Here is a 21,869-nt window from a genome sequence, read left to right on the forward strand (position 1 = left end):
TCTACGCGAGTATCATAAACCGGATCGATGCTCGGGACACGGGATACGCGGAATGCGATTGCCACTTTCTTGCCTGTGTAGGTACGTACCAGCTGGGCTGGCTAGCTGGTTGGACGCGTCCGTCGATTAAGTCGTACGCTCACCACCGCTCCTATCCGTCTTGCTATCTCGAATGATTTCGCTGGAAAGCCTTTCTCGATACGACACGCCAGCCTTTCCGCTCGTTCCCTCGACGACATAATTGTTGCCTTCTGCGAGAACCTCCAGATACGCGGCGAGGATTTTTGTATTCGGACCGGTGCGAGGTCGATCGAGAACAGATTACCACTACCGTCGATCGTTTGCTCGTAAATAACTTAATTAACGTTGCGCCGGAGGCTAATAGGAATGCCATTTATCCGAGTCAACGTTTGCTACTCCCACCGAGACAATCGTCGCTCGAGCCGAATCGTTATTCCGCGCGATAACCCGATATCGTCGCGTATCGTCGGGATTAGCCCGGCTTTCCGTATGTTTACCGACTCGCGGGAATCGATACGCATCGATATGCGCGTTGCGTTTCATCGCAAGATGCACGGGAATTAACCCCTTGCGAGGGAAGTTGTTCGACGTTGCCGGAAGACTAGGTATAGAAGCGTCGAACGTACGCGACTTGATCGGTATTCTCCTGGCCCGCCGAGCAGATATTTACCGAGAACTCGATCCGACCTACTCCCTCGAATATTTACTCGTCCCGGGGAAAACTGGCGCAAAGAATGTCTTCCATGACCCGTGGCTCGTGCTTGGTAGTTCCTGAGATCTCGAGGAAGTGTCGCGGTTCAAAGGAGACGCGTTCCAATTATTTTTTACGGAGTATCGTGATGTAGAGTCGGGAGAGAAAATTTATTCGACCAGTGGGAACAGGGAGCTTTTTAGGAAGCCTGGTTTGCTCGAAGAGCATCGGGGTAAGCTCTCCGGAACGTTTTCCATATTAATGCCGAAGAAAAAAGTTGGCGCCTCGGGCTGTTCGATGGCTCCACTCTCCGCGCCTCTTCGTCTCTCTCTACGTCGACGGAAATAACGATAATTTCGTAATGTGGGCCAATCTTCCGAATTGCGGGATCGTTCGGAAGGTGGTGTGCCGGTAGTTTGAGCCGCGGCGCGGCATTAAAAGGGGATCATTCCGACGCGGTGCGGTCGGACAGGAAGGAAGGAAGGAAGGAAGAGGCGATGAAGAAGGTGGGCTAGAGGGACGCCTCTCCGAAATTGACCGGCAAACTCGGCAGTGCCTGTTTACTCTACGTGAGCCGATTTCTAGACGAGAGGCCAAGAGGCTGCGCTTGTTGGTGCCTTTTTTTCCATGCGAGATGCGTTCCTCGCGATATTGGCCGTTACGGCCGGATCTCGTTTTCCTCGTAGATTCTCATCACGAACGCGACGTTACCATTTTCGAAAAAGCAAGCGAAGCTATTTCGTCAAATTTTAATGTTAATCTATCGCCGTTTACGCGTCTAGAATATTTAGGATAAACTGGTATAAGAGTACGCACTGTCAAAGAATTAAAAAGTGCTTAGAAGTAGTTGAGTTTTTCTTGCTTTTTGTCGTTTATGTTTGACAATCTTATTCTTATTCTTATGCCATCTTATTCTACTTTTAGGCAACCTAAAACTCTATTCTCTTCTCTTCTACCCCGATTTATTGTGTAGCGCAGAGTCGCGGCAAATTCTTGGTTCACGATCCTTTGGGAGTTCCCTCTGTACGTAACGCGTTTAATGGAACTTGCCAAGGATACGCGTTCCCAGTGGACCGTGTCGGCGCAACGGAGACGGCTAACTTCGTTTCCTTCGACTTGCACGAAACCCGAGCTTCTCGTTATCCTTGCCTATTCGATATCTCCACTTTGCGTCCTGCTCTCAACTTCTCTCCCGTTATATCTCTGAATTTCATTCTTCCAACAGAGCCCTGAGAGGTCGGCTACTCGTATTACGGTATCCGTTCCTTCCTTCCTTCGTAAACACCGATTTTTCTCCAGGATAAAGGGCAGCCCGCAAAGCGGATTCGCTAGCGCAAGATCCGTTCTCAAAGAATCACGAGGTCTGAGCGTTTCCGATCAGATTCGAATCGATATCAATTTTTAACGATGCCCCGGCTAATTCAGATCCTCTCTGCTTTCTTCCATCGAATCGGACAGGCTCCTCCGGGATTCGTACGAACGGCACATAACGCGGTGAATGAAATTCTATTACCTTCTCGAGCTACCGAAAGCTGCACGGTTCGTTCGTTCGTTACGCGTACTCGCTTAGAACTCGATTACTTTGCGCGTTTCCACCCTCTCGAGAGGCTGTCCTTTCGATTTCCCTTTAACCGCAGACCGTAACGGGGGCCAAACTGACAGATCCTCTGATACCATTCCCGCTCACGCGTTCCGTTCGATCCTCGTCGAGTCAAAAGGAAGCCGACCAACTGGAATTTCTACGTGACAATTTTTCGCCCTTCGAACAACGGACCTCCCACGCGAACGTGCGAACGCAACTTCTCCCAGGTACGATGAGTTTTCTCGAGTTGTGGGAACGCAACGGGTGAAACGGTTCGTGGCGGTAGGTAGAGAAGAGAAAAGCGAATCGAATGGAATGGGAGTCGCGGTGTGTCGCGGTCAGGGGTCCGATGAACGCAAAGGCCGCGATCGCGAGGTAAGCGAAGCGAAGCAGAAGCCGGAGCAGCAGCAACGGCAGGCAAGAGGAGAAGTCTGCGGGAGCAGGTCGAGCCAAGGGAGGCAGTCCTCTCTCGGACAAACTCGATTGCCTCCACGAAAAGGCAGAAAGACTCGTTCGAGTTGTGCCGCGCTCGCTCGGAGGGCCTCTTTCTCTCGATTCCCCTCCGTTCGACTCGACTCGACTCGACTCGACTCGACTCGACTCGACTCGACTCAGCTCGCCGTGAACGTGTATATCCTCGTTTCTCTGTTATCCTTCCTCGACGGGGCCACGGTGCGAGCAAGAGAGCCGGCAACGCCGCAGGAATGCCCGGCCAGCCCACCTCGTGCATACCTGTACAGCCTACTACTTCGGTCCAGGTTGCGGCCGTACCAAGCCTGGCAGCATCCTATCCAGCTGACAAGGACGGACTGAAACTTGCCCCCCTGCCAGTCGTGCGACGAAGAGCCGGCGAACCGGCGGATACGTCGGTACGAGAAGGAAAGGAAACGGGGACCAGCAAGAGGCAGCAAAATCCTCCTCTCTCTGTGCTGCGTGTACTGCTCGTCGTCTTGCTGGTCCCTCTTTCGAGAGAGAAAGACGCGTTTGCGTGCGCTCCGCTGTCTCTTCTCACGTGAGAAGGTGGTCGCGCGTACGTACGTGTGCCCGTTTGCGAGTTCGTGTCCTTTTGTACGGGTCTATGGGTGCGCGATGCCCGCGGATCCCAGCCACCCGAGAGGAACCGAGAGGAGAGCGAACGAACGGTTTCGCCAGGTGTGTGCGCGCGCGCGAGTATCGGCGAGGAAAAGATTATACAGGGACGAATGTAGGCTACTCTCATTGACCGAGCTGCAGAGGAGCACGGGCTCGACTGGGAGACGAGACGAGATCAGAGAGGAATCTCGAGACGATCGAGACGCGGTCGTTCGCGAGGAAACCGCCGGTCGACCGACCGACCGACTGGCTGGTTGGCTCCGTTCGTTTTGACGCGACGACGCGATCCTCGATTAACTCGAACGTCCGCAGGAATTTTCGAAACGGTACCGCAACCGTGTACAGTTACCTTAATCCCGGGGGATCCAATCGTTTCGTTCGCAACTGTCTCTCCTGCCCGTTTCCACGCGTTCCGCTTTTCAAACTCGCTTCCGTTCTCGCGTCATTTCTCTTCGTTGCCTCTGTGATCCGTCGAATCGATTTAAATTTTCGATATCCATCTCCCCGGACCGGCTCGCAATATCTATCCTCGGCTATCGCGTCGGGTCACAAAGGTGCGGTATAACGGAGGCGGGATTAAAAATCAATATTTCAGCTGAAAAACTCTTCGCCCCGGTACGTCCGGTGCATCGGACATAACCGCGTCCTTTGTTTTTAATGCCAATCTTACTCGAATTCTGGGGCAATAGCGATCACTTTCCGCCGCAAGTGCCGCAATCGTCCCGTCGATAAAACCGAGTCGTCCTATCGATGGTGCGCGGTCTCTTTGACAAAACGGAATCATCTCTGACGCAATTCGATTCACAGGAAACTACTCGGTTGCTGGTTGATAAAAGCTGCGGCGATTTGCTCTTTATCATGTCTCCGAGGGAGATACCTACGCCATTCGCGATTTCGTCGGAGGTCCACATACATGGATATTTTAGTTGCGGAAGGGCAACGGGCAGGTCCGCGGGGCTGTTAGAAAAGGAGCGGTGGTGCCTAGGCGTGTGCGTAACCCGGCGCAAAACGAGCATCGTGCGAGACGAAACGCGATACGCACGCACCGGGAACACGAGTGAGCATAAATTTTAATCGCCGAGAAAAATGTGGGGCGCGAGGAACGGAGAGACCTGGAGGCTGGATAAGGAAAGGAGGAGACGGGTATAGGAGATATATAGAGAGGTTAGGTATGCCGGCGAGTAAGACGCGTCGAATAGCGGAGCCTTTGGATACGGCGACGAGAAACGAGAAACGATGCAAAGGGAGCCCCGTATTACGCGTTTCTAGCTTTCCAAGTCTTTTTAACCGGCAGAATTTGCATGATCTCGAAGCGCCTTTCATTCTCGTTTTCGATTCCGTTCTTCGAATGCCGTATTTCTGTTTACTAGGTCGAATGTCGCCGCAAAGCCGGGAAAAAATAATTTCCTTATCTACAGCTTATTTTATAAGCCTAAAATAAGGAAAAAGAAGATATGCTTCGGTACATGAAAGAATCACTTGAAAGAATCCTCGACCGCAAAGGGTTAAACGACACAGAAGCTCGAGGTAGAGAAGGCTTGTAGTTCGAAGCGAGGAATGTCCAGCGAAATGCTTAGCGAGCATATCCGAGGTGATATCGGTAGAACGCGTCGCGTTACAGCACGCGATTATTCTTTTCCCTCTCGGTTCCGACACCCCTTTATCCAGTTTTGTCTCTCGGCCGCTTTTCTTCGATTTCTCTCCCCCGTTAAGTCTCTCGGGGCGTCGCGACGAGGGCGTGAGCGTCGGCTGGTTACATTTCCTAGCAGACCATTATTTCTCTGCTACACCCACGCCGTGTGCCCCAACATTCTCGCACGGACGAGGCGGAACTCACACGAGAATTCGCCGCATACACCCGTCCACGTCTGCTTGTACCACTGCATTTTCTCCCTTTTTACCCCTGCTACTACATTACCTTTCCCGAGCCGGGAGTTAGGAGGGTGTCTCGCTGCATATTAATGAAAAAATTTGTGACTTCCCTCCGTCATCCGACAGCCGCATCCGCGAAAAGAAGCAACGAAAGGGAGGGTGGTATCGCCGTCTCTTCTTCACCCAGCAATGTTTCAGTTTCAGTTTCGTGCGCAATAAATGAACGCGTATACGTGGAGTGCTACCGTCTGCTCGTCTCGCACCTTCTCTTCTACCCCCGAAATAAATTTCAACGAGACGGGGAAGCGGTTCCGCTCTCCATCAAGCTACCATCCCTTCATCGAATCCCGATATCTCTTATCGGAACACGAACAGATCCTATCGATTCTTTTTTTCGCTGACGAGTCGCTCGTCGTCGAATCCGGGGAATTATCGTGCCGCGATGCTCGGCGCGGATAACGTCTCTCGAGAACGTATCGCGTCGTCGAGACGACCGAATATCTTGCGTTATCGAGCCGAAACTTTCCCAAATACTCAAAGACTGCACTTGAAATTCGACTTTTAGATCCAGATCTCGAATCGCGTTTTACTCTCACCACGATTACGTAGGCGGCGGAAAATTTAGGAATAAAGGTACGCGAGCGAGGAAAAGCGAGGAGATAAGAGACCGAGGACAGCTAATACACGGCTGTTTCCCTATACACGTCGTAGCCAATAGAATTTTACGAGCCGAGATAACCCAAGGCTGTTTTTCCTGCCATTCTGCCCGGAGGTCACCATTAATAATACAGGTAGAGTTCCTGGTCGGTGATAATATGGCGGAGTGTCGTACAGGAAGAATACAGGTAGAAGGGAAGCGGTAAAAGTAACTCCTAAATTTTCCCTTTTCCAAGATAAAGCGTTCTTTTCTTTCCTTTCCCCTGCGGTATTTTCCTTCATCTTTTCTCTCTCTCTCTGTTTCTCGTCGCTTTTCGTGGTCAGAATAGGTATATTAGCTCTGCCGGTGGCTTTTACGACTCGCCAACTACCGTTACTTTTGCTTTTCCTTCGAGTTTGCGTCGTTACAGAGAATGGAATTCTTCGGGACTTCTTTGTTTCCCTCGGTAGTACCGTTTTCGTTGCGTTCAATTAAAAACTTGACCATAATCGACGAGTTTCGTCATTACGGTGAGCACCGTTTCCGAGATTCCTCGCTTCCTGGACGTCGGATGACGGTCGACGGAGAGAACAAAGGATCCAAGGGAAAACTAGTGAATTTCCCGAGATGCAGTAATGGGTTATAGATTTGCGAGAGCGTAATAAGGCTGTACAAGGTTCAGGCTCGCGGAATGTCCAGACTTGGAACGCGAGAAGGCCTGGTGCTTTGAAAACGAGTTTGATATCGGCGCTGGGTGCTGGCGCGGAGCGCAGGTGCGCCTGGATACTTGTTGTTTCTAAAGCGGCATAATGGAGCCGCGTTTAGGAGTACGCGTCGAACGTGGCAGAAACGAATATCCGTGATTAGCTTCGCCATCTGTTCCATCGACACTTGGAACGTTTTCCACTTTCCATTCGACGCGATTCAACTGTCCCATCTAATTCTTAAGCTGACCAGCGCGGATCACGTTATTACAGAGGGCGAGGATTCGGGAACGTCGCGGCGGATTATATTTTTCAATTATGATAATACTCGGGCGAAGAGGAGAGCGTCGTCTGGGTATCGTCGTTGGCCGTTAGCAAATTGCAAATCTTGTTAATCCCCGTGAGATCGCAACAGCAGCCGGTGCGGTTCGATTTCGTCTCGTCGTCGCGTCGGTCGGTTCCGCGCGGCCGTTCGCGGTAATTATTTTGAATTCGACCGAGGGAAATGTTGTTGAATCGAGGCACGATACGGGAAGATATGGTATCTAACAGCGACGTTTAGGGATTACGATCGTGACTTTTCTTCGGGTGCAGGGCACGTTGCAAGAATGGCGGTGCCTGGTGCGCTTACCTTCGCAGCCTGAATGGTAACTCGAACGTGAAACGAAACGAGATAACTTATGCGCGCGGATGACTCAGGTTTCTCGTTATTTCGGATCGTGTCGTAAAATGTTGGGCTTAACAACGGGCGCAGGGTAATATAGCCCACCCCTCGTACCTTGGAATTAAAAAGATTCCTCGCGCTACGGGGCGAGTTGAATCCGATATTTTCTTCCAAGGATTTACTAATGAACTCTCCCTCTCTCGCAGTTTCCCTCTTTCGTCAGCCCGTGGTGACGGCGAACGAAAGTTGATTAACGATTCTTCGAAGGAATCGCGGAAGGACCTCCCTCGAATCGATACGCGTTTCTTGGAAGCTCGGAGGCTTACCTCCAGGTGATTCCGTTCGATACCAGCATTTTTGCGAAATTATTTGTCCACCAGGGCTTATCCCTCGGACCATTTATGACTCACGTTTCGTCGAACTGGCCGCGGTTAATGCCCGAACGATAAAGCGAAGCCGAAAGCGATGAGCTGTTCGCGACGGATATTACTCGAATCGAAGGAAACGCGGGCCGCGTCGCTCGCGAATCGAACGAAACCGATGCCCTCGAGGCAACGAGTCTTTTGCTCGAGCGAGAAGAAAGGACTCTTTTGATTCAGCTCGGTTTTATGCAAATGATAGGGAGATGGCTGAGGGGGGATGAGCATAGCAGCCGAGAAGGGTGAAAAAATAATCGTGGACATTGAGCGAGGGTAAAAAGAAGAGCGCAGCCGATCGCGACCCGTTAATAAAATAATTATAATATTGGGAGGCCAGTAATAGATTCTCGGAACGCATTAACCGGTCGAGATAAATCGCGGTCGCAGGGTGTATATAGCGTGTGTACGTCCAAGTTGAGAGAGAGAGAGAGAGAGAGAGAGAGAGAGAAGGCTTTGGTGCTGGTTGGTGTAAGGAACTCGCGCAACCTTCTCCGCTTGCATCTGTGTAGAAGATGGTGTGCGCGAGTTGTTGGCGACACGGTACACGCAGACGTTGTACGCGAGCGATCGAGCACGTTGGCTGGTAGCGAAGGAACGTGTCGATGTCTAATATTCTCGGTATGTGAAATTACCGAGCGGCATAAATTGCCGATTGGACAGGTGGTCGACAAATGGAGTCGAGGAAACCGGCACACACGGCTACTCCGCGCTCATTCAACGCGTGCCTCGTTAACCGCCGCGGCGTCGATCGAAATAGTTTCTTCTCTTATCCTCCGTTGTGCGCTCATTTTATTTAATTAACCGAGCTCGCTCGCTCGGATCCTGTACGATCCACGGACCGATACGCGTAATAATCAAAGTATCCCTCGAACGATCCTCGAACAGCCGGTACCGAGTATCGTCGCGCAGAATTATCGATCCGCATAAATTTCCAATAAAGGTTTCGTACGTCGACGGACCATCAATTTTCCAGCGATTTTCGTCGCGATCGCTTCGACGAATCGATGAGCTCATCGTTGGTATTACGAGGAATTTATAGTCGCGGTTGACGAGAGAGCTTGGAAGACACGGGTCGAATGAAAAAATGAAAAAAAATAAAGAAGAAAAGGGATAAAAGGGAGATGAAGGACGGGAGCAGGATGATCGGTTGCTTTTGTTCCACGCCGTTTTCGGATGATAACGGTCGATCGGTTGTTTAGAACGATTAATTCGATTATTCTGGTCAGAGGCTAATTTGCATGCTAATGCGTGGACCGTGAACGAAGAAAGGCACGGAAACGTTGAACGAGGGAAAAGAGAATAGGAAAAGTGGCTCCAGGTAGAAGTTGCAAATTGTTCGAAAAGAGATTCGAGGGGCTCTTTTTGCGGTCGAGCACAATCGGGTTTCGGTTCGACACGGAACCCGTTCCCCCAATAAACCCCCCCCTGGACTTCGAATGCCTCTTTAAGATAATAAATTTGATTACCGTTGTTTCGTCGCGCCTCCGATTCTTTTCGAAAAGTCTGTCCGGCGAGTAGGGGCGCGCGAGCACAGGGTGATTTAGATGCTAATGCAGCGAACGGTGACTCGCGCCTCGCAAGCAGAAACACGACGTTTTCGAGCGGAGGGTGTGGGATAAATTAAAAGTCAGCTCGGTGGAACGTGCGCGACCGGGTATCGTCGCCGGATAGTCGCGCTAAACGCCGGCCAGAAAATTTACGAGCCAGGAAAAGAGCGAGAGGGAGGAACGGAGAAACGTCAGAAAAGAGTTTTATTTATCCGAGCGACGCGGAGCGGCGGAACGTGCATCACCGAGCGCGGAAACAAATAAGTACTTGGATGACTTGGCTTCGATCCAACGAATGATCGATGCCGCGTCATGCCACCGTTCTTTTCACCTTCCTCGCGTTCCCTCTGTGTCCCTCTGTATCGGTCCCTGTCCCCGTTGTTTTTCGTAGCGCCGCGGCGCGCATCGTCCATCGTTCGCGTCGCATTCCCTCGCCTCGTCGTTTCTGTATCCCCCGGAATACGAGCGACGAGGAACGAAACGAGCAAAATAAGAGAACAGATTGAAAGGGAGGAGGAAAGAAACGGAGAAGCGGGGGTGGGAATAAAGGCGAGGGTGAAGGTAGCTGTTGGGACGGACGGGGGAAACAAAAGGGAGAGGGCCGGTGCACTTGAAAAGCACAATTGAAATTCAAGATCCATATGCAAAGAGGCTGGCGAGGAGCGGGGCGGCGCGCAGAGGGAGGAGAAAGGGTGAGATAGAGAGAGAAAGGAGGCGCGAGAACCGGGTAATCCAACATCTCGTGGACACGCAGTATCCGAGCTATTTTGTCCCTTTGCCTCCTGTGTCGCTTCGTTTCACACGCGGCTGCCTCTCCGTCACCGTCCGGACCCATATTGTTTAAATAATTGATTTAACACGTGTACATACATTATGCGCAAACATAATAACGCTATGTAAATGGTAATTCCAACGATGGCTGGCACGCTGGCCCATCCTGGCGTGGGCCGACCAGCCACGTCTTCGAAACCTCTTCCACCCTTCCTGCCCGTTCCCTTCTTAGGCTCCCCATGCCGCCCAGTCGGACCCAAAGATCGTGCACGGTGCCCACGGGATCCCGCAGAGAACCGAGACTGGGGTTAAGTTTCCGAGCACCTCATATTTTTTCCTCTCCTCCGACGCTGTCTTTCCCTCCCACCTTCTTCCCTTCGGCTCGCCCCTCTTTCGCGCGTTTCTTTTCTTTTCTCCTCCATTCGATTCCTCCCACGATTCCCCCTTTGGTTCGAAAGTATGTCTCGTGAAAATCCTTTTACTCCAACTCTTCGTCTCCGTCGCTGTCTCATTGTCAGCCGCGTCTCTCGGCGTCGGCGCACGACCGGATCAAGACGTCTCCGAGGCTGATTTATCTCGGATCGATTCGATGGTAAGCATTCGCGAAACGGTTGGCATTCGAGATGCGACCGATACCGAGAGATCTCCGATCGCCAATGTAATTAAAATGATCTCGAAACCCGTCATTATCACCGAACGAACGAACAGTCGACGAGTCGGCCCGTGTGGCACCGTAGACGAGCCGACAATTAAGACCGGATTCACCTATCATATCGTACCTCGATGCTCACGAATTTGGCAGCGAAACGAGCGCGACCGATCGACCGTGTTCGAACCAGCACGCCCGTCCGATCCGATGCGATGGGTCAACGACATCCTGGTGAACGGTTAGTGGCGCGATAGGGTACGTCGGGACGTAGGGGCGAGCAGGAGGGAACAACGCCGGAAAGAAGAAGAGAAGCGGAAAGAGACGGAGTCGGAGAGAAAGAAGAGAATTGGAAAGGGGGGAGGGTGTAAGGGTGGTAAAGAAGGTTGCAGAAGGAATAAAAAAAAAAAAAAAAAAAAAAAATCAAGAGAAAGAACAAGAAAAGGAAAAAGAAGAGGATGGAAGAAGAAGGAAAAGGGGAAGAGAGATGCTGACAAATTGGAAGGCCGTTAAGCGAAAGCAAAGGCACGAAGGTGTCGTTGGTTGCAAAGAGAAAAGAGCTTCGATGTTTGGCGAGAAGAGGTCGGTGAGCCGGGAAAAAGACGAGTCGCGCGCGACACTCGTGTCAAGACGATCCCCGGTCTCGGCATTTTTAGAGCCGAAATAAAGTCGAGGAACGTATACCGTTGTACATATTCGCTGGCCGCGCGCTCCACGATCGTAGGTGGTCTCCTCTCACCGGCCAATCTTCCTCTCTCTTTCTCGTTCTCTCGCGTTTCCTTCGTATCGTCTCTGTTTGCCGATCCACCGAAACTCGTGCACCTCCGGACGAGACTGCTGAAGAGAGAGAGAGAGAAGGAGAGAGACTGGTCGTGGAAACGGCGATAATCGAACGCACACGCGTCCTCCTCTCGCCGAGAAATCCTCCTCGTCTCTCCTCCGATCACCGAAATCGATTCGCCGTCGTGATCGATCGAGCCGTGGAACCGCGATACGCTCGTTCTCTCGCGGTCCGCTGTCGGTATTCAGCTGGAAAGCGCATTACCGCCGCGCCGCAGAGATTGAATCGTCAGAGATTTACGTGGACTGGGATCGCGGAAAGGTAGGCAGGCTGGATGGGATAGTTGGAACGGCAGGGAAGCACGCAACGCGAGTATTTCGACGAGTTCGTCTTCACGGGCGAGAGATAAGATCCGAATCGGGGACGGGTTTGCTCGACTTATACGCGAAACGTAAATTTCGCCGGGAGATAAGATCGCTCGTAACCTATTTCCGGCGAGGCCGATCCTCTGAAATCCTCCGGAGGATTCGAACAGGCAGCCCCTGCGCTTCCTCCGCGCGACTCGACGTTTCGCCCGTCGTAAGATTATTGGCCCGATCCATGAAATTTAACCGTTCGAAAAGTTTCGAACCGCTACTTCTCTCCCCGTGCACCCTTCGCTCGACTATCGTAACAGCCGTGACGTTTAAAAATCTTCGTCAATCTGTCGGTGATCAGTTTTCCGTAGGAGCGTAACAGTGACGGAGGACGGGAAGGATATTATACGGTGAACGATCGAGTCCAGGTGATGGTCGATGTACCGCGCAGGTGTGCGTGAGCGCAGGAGGCGAAATCGTAATCTTAATCGCCTTGGAGTAGCCGCTCGTCTCGGGATCGGGCAACAGGTTCCCCCTCGCGCGGGCGATTCAATCGTGTCTTGGCTTCTATACGCGCGAGAGCCGACCTCTTACCAGCGCAGCGTATAGTAAGAACAGGCTCGTTACGTCACTCATCCATCTCCTTCGGCGACCCCGGCTATTGATTTATCGTCGAACCGGGCATTCTCGTTTCTTTCATCCTGTCGGTGGATACGTGCGCGCCGCGGACCGATCCTCTCCGATTAGAGGAACGCATTGTGCTCGAACGGAATCGAGACGGGACAACCGACTGCATCCACGTCGACGAAGCCACGGAGAAAGTTCTCGTACCTTGCGCAACAATAATTGGAAATCGAGAGGAGTGACGAGAGCGTCGAGGTTTTACCAACATTTCCATCGGATTCCTTTTTTCCACCATGGGAAAACGCGATATCCCGTTGCTTTTTTACGCGAAGACTTTCCAATTTTTTTTCCCCGTTGCATATCGATGCCCGGCTAGCCGAGCTCTCTTATTTGAATAATATGAAAAATCGAGGTCTTCCCTTTCGATAGGAGAGACCGAGGAGGCAGGCTGGCAGGAAGGAAGATAGATAGAGGGATAAATGGAGAGAACGCGGTAGATGAACGGATATACGGTGAAGCTATATGGAGGAGAGAAAGAGAGAGGGAAAGAGAAGATAGAAACTCGGGAGAGAAGAAAGATGCACGATCGGTGGAGTGAGTTAGGGCCGGCGGGCAACGCTATGCATACCGTCACACCCAGCGACACGCTCCAAATTTGAAATTTAAATTCGGTACGTCTCATGGGACCGCGTCGTACACCGGTTACTCACACGTGCGCACTCCTACGTACTCGCGAGAGTGCGTGTAAGGGGTGGAAGGGGATCGAAGAAAGAGGGTAAGGAACGGTCGACCGGACGACGCGACGGGATACGTCACCGTTTTCACCGCGATACCAAGCGACCTCCCATTCGTTCGTTTCCGTTTCTACGTAAACACCCTTGGGTATAGTAATTCGCTGCTGATCCTACTACCACTCGTCCTCTCTTTGCCAACTTTGCTAATCTTCCCGTCAACCTCCCTCGCCGTCTCTTAATGTTTCGTTACTCCGAACGATGGGGGCGTTAAAGAAAAGTGCTCGCTTTTAGCGACCTCCTAGCTCGATGGTTATCGCTTCGAAAGTACAAGAGCGTCAGGATCTCGTCAACTTGCCAGATTCGTTGGTCGACTAAGTCCTCTTAGCCGGTATAGAATAGCGGGTCAATCTGGAAGCTTTGCTATCTCGAAAGTTTATCGTAGTTGAGACGGCGAGAGCGACTTGGATGTTACTTTGCGAGTTTCCTTCGAGCGTGATCTCGAACGTATCCGTGGAGTACTTTTGAAGAGGGCTCGAATTAGGCCGGTGTACAGCAAAGCCCATTACGCACACAATAAGAGAAGCTGCTCGAGTGGCTTCGGTTCGAGGAGCTACTTGCGAGAATTCACGGATATCTTGGCGCGTCCGTTGCGAAACATCTTTCCCCTTGAATCTCGAACAAATTCTCTCGTCGTTCATTCGATCCGTGGCTCTCGTAATCGAACGAAACCGAGGAAGCTTAGAGTATTAGCGCGTAGAGACGATCGGTGGAACCGATAGTGACATTGGGATTAGGAAAAACGAGTTTGCCGTCGAATCGATCGAGAGAAGCGATTTGAAAATTTCGCCACGGCTCGGCATTATCGCATTGCGATGCTATTCACGGGGGACCGCGAATGCCCTTTGAAAGAGGCGGGAAAGCTGTAGCGAGAATTCGACGGGGCTAGGTGGAAATGGCAGGTAGAGGGTAGGTGGCGGCGGGACAATTATTTTCACCGACACCCCGTGTTTCGACGGTGTCTCGATGAGGTCGGATAATCGCGGTACGCGTGAGAGCCCCTGGGATTCTGCGTGGCTCGTCGAACCGGTCGGTACGGTGGTGGTAGAGAGATAGGGGTAGCGCGCGACGATGGCAAACAGTCAACGACGGGGACGGGGACAACGGTGGCGAGAGGAGCGCAAGGGGGATCGGATGGATTTTGCAGCGCGCAGTTTTCACCTTTGAGATTGCATCCGGCGGCAGGGGTGGTGGTGGGCTGCAACCCCCGCGTCGGCCGGGGTACTTTGGTCTAGGAATTCAAGGACCCGGAGTCTGGGAAGGGATAGACGACGACGACGACGACGACGACGACGACGACGATGACGACGACGACGAAGCTCGCGCGCGTTGGGGGTGGCTCGGCTGATGGCTGCGTGGCACTGGTGAACACCGTGCGACGAGGAGAAGAGAAACTAAAGGTAATCGAGAAAAACAGAAAGAGAAGAGAGGGCCGAGCAGGAAGCGAGGTCGTGGCGCGAAACGAGGAAAGAGCCGTGACGGGCAGAAACACGGAGAGGCATTGAAGTCGTAGAAGAACGAGTGAGACGAGACGAAGGGAGGGATGGCAGAGAGAGGGTGCACGAACGAGAGAGAAAAGGAGTGAAGAGGGTTGGACCGATAGCGTCGCGGCGCTAGTGAACACCGTGGAAGAAGGACGGAGGGAGGTAAAGCGATAGAGAGGAAAGGCAAGCAAGGGGATGATGGCGATAGTGGTGGTGGTGGTAGAGGTGAAATGATAGAGAGGGATTTCGAAAGGGGGTGAAAGACAGGCAGCGGAGAGAGATGCCGCGAGGCTGAGGGAAAGAGGTAAAACGGGGGATGAGCGAGGGTGAAGGGAAAGGGGGTGGGGTTGTAGCAGCAGCAGCCGCCGAGAGCCGGTCGATACGACCACCACTACAAACGTGTCGCAGGACACCACGCATAACCTGCTGTGCTGCGTGTGCAACGATACGCGCGACGACCCTTCTCCCTCTTTTTCCCTTCTATTCCCTCCTCTCATCTCCTCTCCTCCCTTCTCCTCTCTTTACCGCTGCTGGGGCTTTCTCACCCTTCTCGTGTACGACGAGAACGAGAGCTGCCGAGAAGCAAGGTGTTTTAGCACAGTCTCGAGGATCCGCCATTTTGAGAGGGAGTCGTTTCCCTCATCCCCCTCGAAACGTTGACTTTTCACGGTGAAATCTTTGCTAGGGCTCTCCCGCGCGATTCGATACACCGACGAGTATTTCCAGCAGGCGGGAGATCGTCTTAACCGGTGTTCAACATCGAAACCCGTGTTTCCCATTCTTTTTATTTTATCTCCTATGTTTCTGTAGAACCGCTCGATAGGGGTGGATTAGCGAAAAGAGAACTGCAGCGTGTACAGGTTGAACCTTTGTAATCTTTCTATTACTGACTGTATTTTCTTTTGGTTACAGTTGTTCTCTTGGACACGACACAGGAGGAGAAGCTCGAGTGGACCAGGTATCCCTTCGGTCCGGAAGCTAACACCCCGGGGGTAAGTTTTCTTATCGATAGATAGGAAACGCTAGAGTATCCTAGTAGCTTCGTAAGAAGATTCCACGTGCGAAACAGCATATTTCACGCGAGATCTGAAATCGGAAAAGCGAGCGATAGCTGTCGGACGGACGGTAAAAGAGCATAGGTCCGGAACACGGTGTCCAGTGGGACAAAATGGATATTATAGAAGAGTATGGAGAGCGGGAGGCGGGGGTACCAGAAGCACTTTATGGTCTCGGTGCGCTTGGCATACGTGGGCTCCCGCTGGCCAGTGCGCTCTCTCGGCGCCATGTTTGTTTTTCAGTTGTTAAGCGCGCAGCGGGCCGCCAGACAGGTTTAAATCAGCCACTACCTCCTCCTCCTCCACCTTCTTCATCGCCGACCAGCCACCACCTCCTCCTCCTCCTCCCTCTTCCTCTCCTTCTCTCTCAATTGCGCCCGCGTTCCTCCCTGCTCTTCCTCTCTTTTTCACCTTGTTTTCCATCTTCCTCTCGCTCACCCTCTCCCTCCCCCATTTCTCTCTTCCTCTCTCGTTCTATCTTGTTGCTCGTACTCGCGAGCGGGACGCGTAGCGTCGGACCAAGAGTCAGCTCCGCTGGGTAACAAATTGCTTTTTGTTTGAACGGACAAATTAGAGAGACGGCCGCCGGATAGGGCGGCAGAGGAACGAACAGAACACGCGGTGCTCGCTAGGGAAAGAGAATGACAGAGGATGCGTTTATTTAAACGTCGTAGGACGTATAGTTTCCTGCGTGCACGTATAATCTGTGTTCGCGTACGATGCCGCTGAAAATTTTAACTGAAACCCGACGACTCCTTCTGCCGTGGATTCTACGTGGGTGTCGAAGCCGCTAGATACCTCGGCTTCGACCGAACTGCTTCGCGCGACCATATTATACTTTTAGCTAACGTTCGATATTGGTAAAACTCGCTAACTCGAACGTTGCGGAGCGTACTTGGAAAATTCTGCGAAAGAACGTTCGATAATTAATCTTGGATGGTTTTTAGCGGTAAAAGCACGAACGAATTATCGGTCAGTCAACCTCGTTATTTCGCGGCGCGGCGGGTTCGGAGTGGAAAAAATAAAGTTGAAATTAGAACGTCGATCGAAAGGATATCGGCCGTTTGCTTCTCGTCTACTTTTTCTCTGTCGACTTTCAGCGTGGATCGTTAGTGCTCTACCGCTAATCGAGCAGCGTAACGTTTCGTTTGAAAAGGTTCTTTGAGTTTGCTGTTGATTTTTCTAGCTGCTAAACGTCCTCCGCTTGCCCCGTTCGAAGCGAGAGGATCCGGAGGACGGCTCGTGCACGGAAGCTCGATCTTTTTTTCCTTGGAACCAAACGGAAAAACTAGACCCCGAAGCCTTTTGTCGAGTACTCGAGTTTGCTTCGCACCTCTTCTTCGAGTGGAACGTTCAAATATTATATGCTCGCAGCTCGACTTTCTCGCGTACCGTTTCAAGCATCTCGAAAAGTATAATTTACACCCCTTTTCACGAATCTCGGCCAACGGTTGCTCGATTCTCGATTGCCTTAACTTTCGGTACCCTTGTAATCTACGCGCGTGTAAATATGTGCTTAGCTATCTGTACGCCGAATTTTATTTCTTGCAACGTTCACGTAATTACAGAAGAACGTGTTCGTTGAATAAATTACGAGTGGTTACTCTTATTAAGCGATGTTTATAACACAGAGGAGGATTGGTCCGGTCGGACACGCAACGGCGATAAAGAAAGGAAACGGCTACCCCAGAAATTCTTCGAGGTCTTAGCTCATCGCGATCGGGTCGGATGTCTGGAGCCGAACGTCATCGCGATTGAAAGCTCAAACTTACAACGGGCTGACGTGAATAATCAACGACCAGTCTGTCGAACATTCTCTTCTGTCTTTCTGTGCATTCTCTCATTTTGGATTCCATCAGCCTCTTTACCTCATCGTCGATCGCGATAGGCTTGAATTAATTTCCACCTGTATTTTATCTCGTGGAATACGTCCTCCGTGACATTTTCCTCTTCCACGTTCCCTTGGATCCGGCCAAAGCTTTGAGAATGACAGAGAGGAATCCTCTTAGAGTGCTGGCTCCAGCTTCCTGATCCGCTTCTAACTGATGGTTTTCCAAGGGTGTCGCGTGAACGGAATGCGAGATAGATCGAGTGCTTTGCCGAAAGAGGGACACCTAAGTCGACCTAATCAGTTTTCCCGAACAGAGATTAACGATACTGCTACTTACCCTGCCCTCCGATTCGCTGCAGGTCCTCTCGATCGTCCGGTTAGCTGAAACGAGGATACCTTGCGCCCTTCCGCATCGAAGATCCACAAAGTTGCAGAGTAATAAGTACGGTCAGCGCGTGGGTTTATTAATATACAGAACCGTAGGGCGAACAGCGTCAGAACAAACAAGCCAAACAGAATTAGCTCGGAGTATTTGAGCAAGCCGATGGGGAGAGAAGGGTTGGCGTGCGTGGCGAAGCGAGACGTCGCTTTGATGGCGTTGATGGCGTTGCTGGCGAGCCTGGAAATTCGTACAAGTATAAAGGGATCCCGAAGATACCTATCCGTCTTCCTTACTCCGTTCCTCCTCGCCTGCCGCTAATCTTGCCTGCAGGACTTTGCGGAAACCCGTGTTTCACCCTCTACCTCGATCGAGAACGCAAAAAGATTTTAAACAAAATAGAAGGAAAAGAAAGAGGGATGAGCGAGGGAAAAAAAAGCACCGCTTGAATTAATTGAGAACGCTCGAGTTTCCAGTCGACCGATAAAGACACAGACGGACTATCGCGCTCTTCGCGACCCTTCGAGTTTCTCATTTCCATCTTTGACAACCGAGGGAAAGTTTCTCCTTGTTATTAACGGAATCGTGGGCTTCTCCTTCAAACACTCGCGTAACGCGTTTTATTTTATTTTCATTTTATTTTCATAGACGGGACAAGTACCATTAGTGTACATATGTTAAGTATATTCTGTAATTGCTTCGCGATCCGCGTTCGGTAAAAGTTTCATCTCTTACCAAAAGATGAAACATCTTCCCCACTCTGTGGCCAGATCCTTCGAAAACACCCTTATTTCTTTACACGTGCCATGTGGCACCATGACTTCGGGTCATCAGCCATAGGCGCCTTTTTCGGCGATTACACTGCAATTTTTATAGAATTTAAGTTATTCAAAATAGAATATAGAATTTTAGTTATTCAAAAAGAGACAAATTATCATTAAAAAAAAAATGGGAACCAAGGATTTGAACCGTGGATCTCTAGATTGCAAGTTGTATGTGTTGTTGTCATACTTCAGAATGTAAGGAGTAACTGACTGTAATTGTTAATATCTTTTAAACAATTAGCCTGCCCCCAAAAGGGGGTATAGGCATGTTCAGCTCGACACTTGGGTAGTTCCCCTTGTTAGAGCTTCGCTACGATGGCCGGATCTTCTTTTCGAGTGGAAATTTATCGTCGGTTTGGCGGCAGTTCGGCTCGTTTGCCCGATGTAATGTAATCCTGGCGCGTAGGAGAAGACCCAAGAACGTTTAGAAAGTCCAATAAACAATGACGGGGACGATTTTTGGGAAACGCCGATCGTTGGTCCCGTGTACTTTATGCTCGGTGTCTCGTTAAATGTAAATTATCGAAGGTATGCACTGGACGTGTACCGATCGGGGACAGCCAATCTACGGGAACATCGGGGAAAAGTCTACGATAGCAGTCGGAAAGAGGTACGCGAAGCGATTTATTTCCACGGAGATAAAGTTTCGATAGAACGGCCGGGGAACTGAGCGGACTCGACGTAAAATAGGAGGAGGAGGACTCGATCGACCACTCGTTGATTCGTTCGACGGAATATTTAAATCGTTTCCCGTGTCGGGAACAACGCCGGACGAAGGATGATTCGAACTGTTGTACGTTTCAGTTTCGATAGAGCAAGAATCTAGAGGCGAGTTAACGGTACTCGTTCGCGATAACTGGCCGCCCCGATGTGAGAGCGTAAAAAAGAAGTCCAGGACCGAGAAAATTTGGCTTCCAAAAGAGGATCCTCCGTTGTATCACCGGTTGATCGTCCTCGGGAAGAGGCAAGTTCATCTTGGAGCCGATGAAACGTGGCAATCGTGTGTACGGTTGCTGGCGAAAAGGTTTACTCTCCTCGCACGTGGCACTCGGGCTTCTATCTGATCGTTTCATCTCGCGTTTCCTTCGTCTTCATCCTCGTCTCTCTTGTTCACCCTCGCCACCCTCTCGTCGCTACTTCTCCCTCCACCTCCTCGCTCTCATCCTGCGGGTTGCTCTTTTCAGCCGCGTCCCCGGTCGTATCTGCATCTAAATGCGCTCCTCGGATGCGAAATTCTGAGGACGTCACGTGGTGATATGTGACTCGGGTAACCGCGTCTTCGGGGGCTCTCGCTCGTCAAGGATCGCCTTCCCGGAATGCGAAGCGATGCGACGTAACGCGCGAGAAAACACTTGGCTTCGTCAGCCAGCCAGTCCACTTTACTCGTCCCCGCGTGTATCCTCGCGTTTTGCATACCGGTAGCCAGCTCGCTTCTCCCGGCATTCTCACAAATTTTCGAACGAATTAGTCATCGAACCAGGCCTCTATCGTTCCTCCATTTTCGACGCTTTTCAAATTTTCGTCGAAACGAATTCTTGTTTCTAGCCTAAAACTTGTATTTTTTTTTTAAATATCTCTACCAACGATAGAGTATCTCGAGAATGCTAGATCGGGGAGATTTGGAAGAGTGACGCCCTGGGAAAGCGATATAACCGAGGCGACTAAGTAATTACCCGTAGCTCATAAAAAGAGTACATAAATAGGAGGGCGGAGAGAGACGCGTGTGTCTTTCGGGTCGGACGCGTACCGGGTGGAGCGCAATAATCGTACAGCTGTGAACATTTCGGGGCGCCGAGCGGGAATAATAAATATCGGGTTACCTTCGGGGGTGTGTCTAGAATAACTAGCCGGCTATTAGTTAAATATTTATTAGCCAGATAAGTGGATGATTTATTCTCTCTCCGTTTGCTTACGTAAAACGACACGACGCGTCGCTTCTACCAGCCGCTAAGAAAACCAACTAATTCGTCGCTGCTTGACATTCCATTTGGTGCGTCGAGAATCCGACCGCTTCGGAAGATCGATCGCTCATACCCGAAGCTCGAAGCTCGAAGCTCGTTATCGAAAACGGGCAACGATTCTCGAGTTATCACTGCTCGCGACCCGTTATAAACAGCGCCCTGCAAACGGACCTCGACTTTTTTTCTTTCCCCCCCCGCACGATTTATCGGCTTACCGAGACGGAAATTCGAGAACCACTTGTCTCGGACATGTGGCGCGTCTCGCTGTTCGTCACTGACCCTGTTTATCGTTACCCCTTTATCTCGTTCGGGAAAGGATACGCTGCGTCGATCCTGTCGATCGAAACCGATCGGGTTCTCGCTAACGTAATCGAGTTTCCGTTTCTTCCAGGTACGCGTGACTCAGCCATTCCTTTCCTGTTGCCACGTATTTTCGTTGTACGGTTTTCTTTGCAGCGTTCGTGCAAAATCGAGCGATCTTACTTTGGTAGGGGATCGTAACGGGAAAAGCGGAACGCCGTTCACGGACGTGAAATTAGGGGAACGAGTTGTAGATTCGCGATCGCCAGGAAACGGCAAAGTTCCCTTTCGATTCCATCGCGATAACTTCTTCTCGAATTCCTGAATGCTTCGCGTACGAAACGCGTGTTTTCGGCTCGTAAAATGTCCGCGGATATGGGAGCATCCCGGGCAAAGCGGACGAAACTCTGGAACAAGAGTCGAACGGAAAGTATCGATTACAGATTTCTCACCGAGACCCCACGGAACGGAACGGAACGGAAAGAAATCACAGTGGTACTCGATCGATGAACGCGCAACCCTTTCCTTCGTTTCCTTCTCTTTAACCTCTTCGAATTACACGATTTTCCCGCGATTTTCCGCATCGACGAATACGAAAACGCGTTTCGTCTTTCTCGACAACGCGATACACGAAACGGCTGGGAGAAAAGTTTCGGATGTCGAAAAATCTGAAGGTAGCCAGTTGCCTCTCGGAAAGTGTAAACGGTGTTCGAAAGTTAAACACGAACCGTTGAAAGCAGCGAAGCATCCTTGGGCTAGAAAAGTTTCGATGGGAATCCGGGAAACTGGCACGACGTTATCAGTATGAAAAGCACGGGATAACGATACTCTAGCGAT

At 51.1% G+C, this 21,869-nt stretch overlaps 1 protein-coding gene across 14 annotated transcripts in view; it reads left to right on the plus strand.

The window, feature by feature from the left end:
• LOC114871227 (ephrin type-B receptor 1-B) overlaps positions 1–21,869 on the plus strand; it is an 82,517-nt gene that overhangs the window by 27,907 nt on the left and 32,741 nt on the right. For all 14 annotated transcript variants that reach the window (XM_029176864.2, XM_029176874.2, XM_029176867.2 and 11 more), the window contains exon 3: positions 15,595–15,674. In XM_029176864.2, coding sequence (XP_029032697.1) covers positions 15,595–15,674 — 80 coding nt within the window. The remainder of the gene's footprint in view (positions 1–15,594; positions 15,675–21,869) is intronic.

Source organism: Osmia bicornis, chromosome 10 (genome assembly GCF_907164935.1).
Source record: "Osmia bicornis bicornis chromosome 10, iOsmBic2.1, whole genome shotgun sequence".
Lineage (NCBI taxonomy): Eukaryota > Metazoa > Arthropoda > Insecta > Hymenoptera > Megachilidae > Osmia > Osmia bicornis.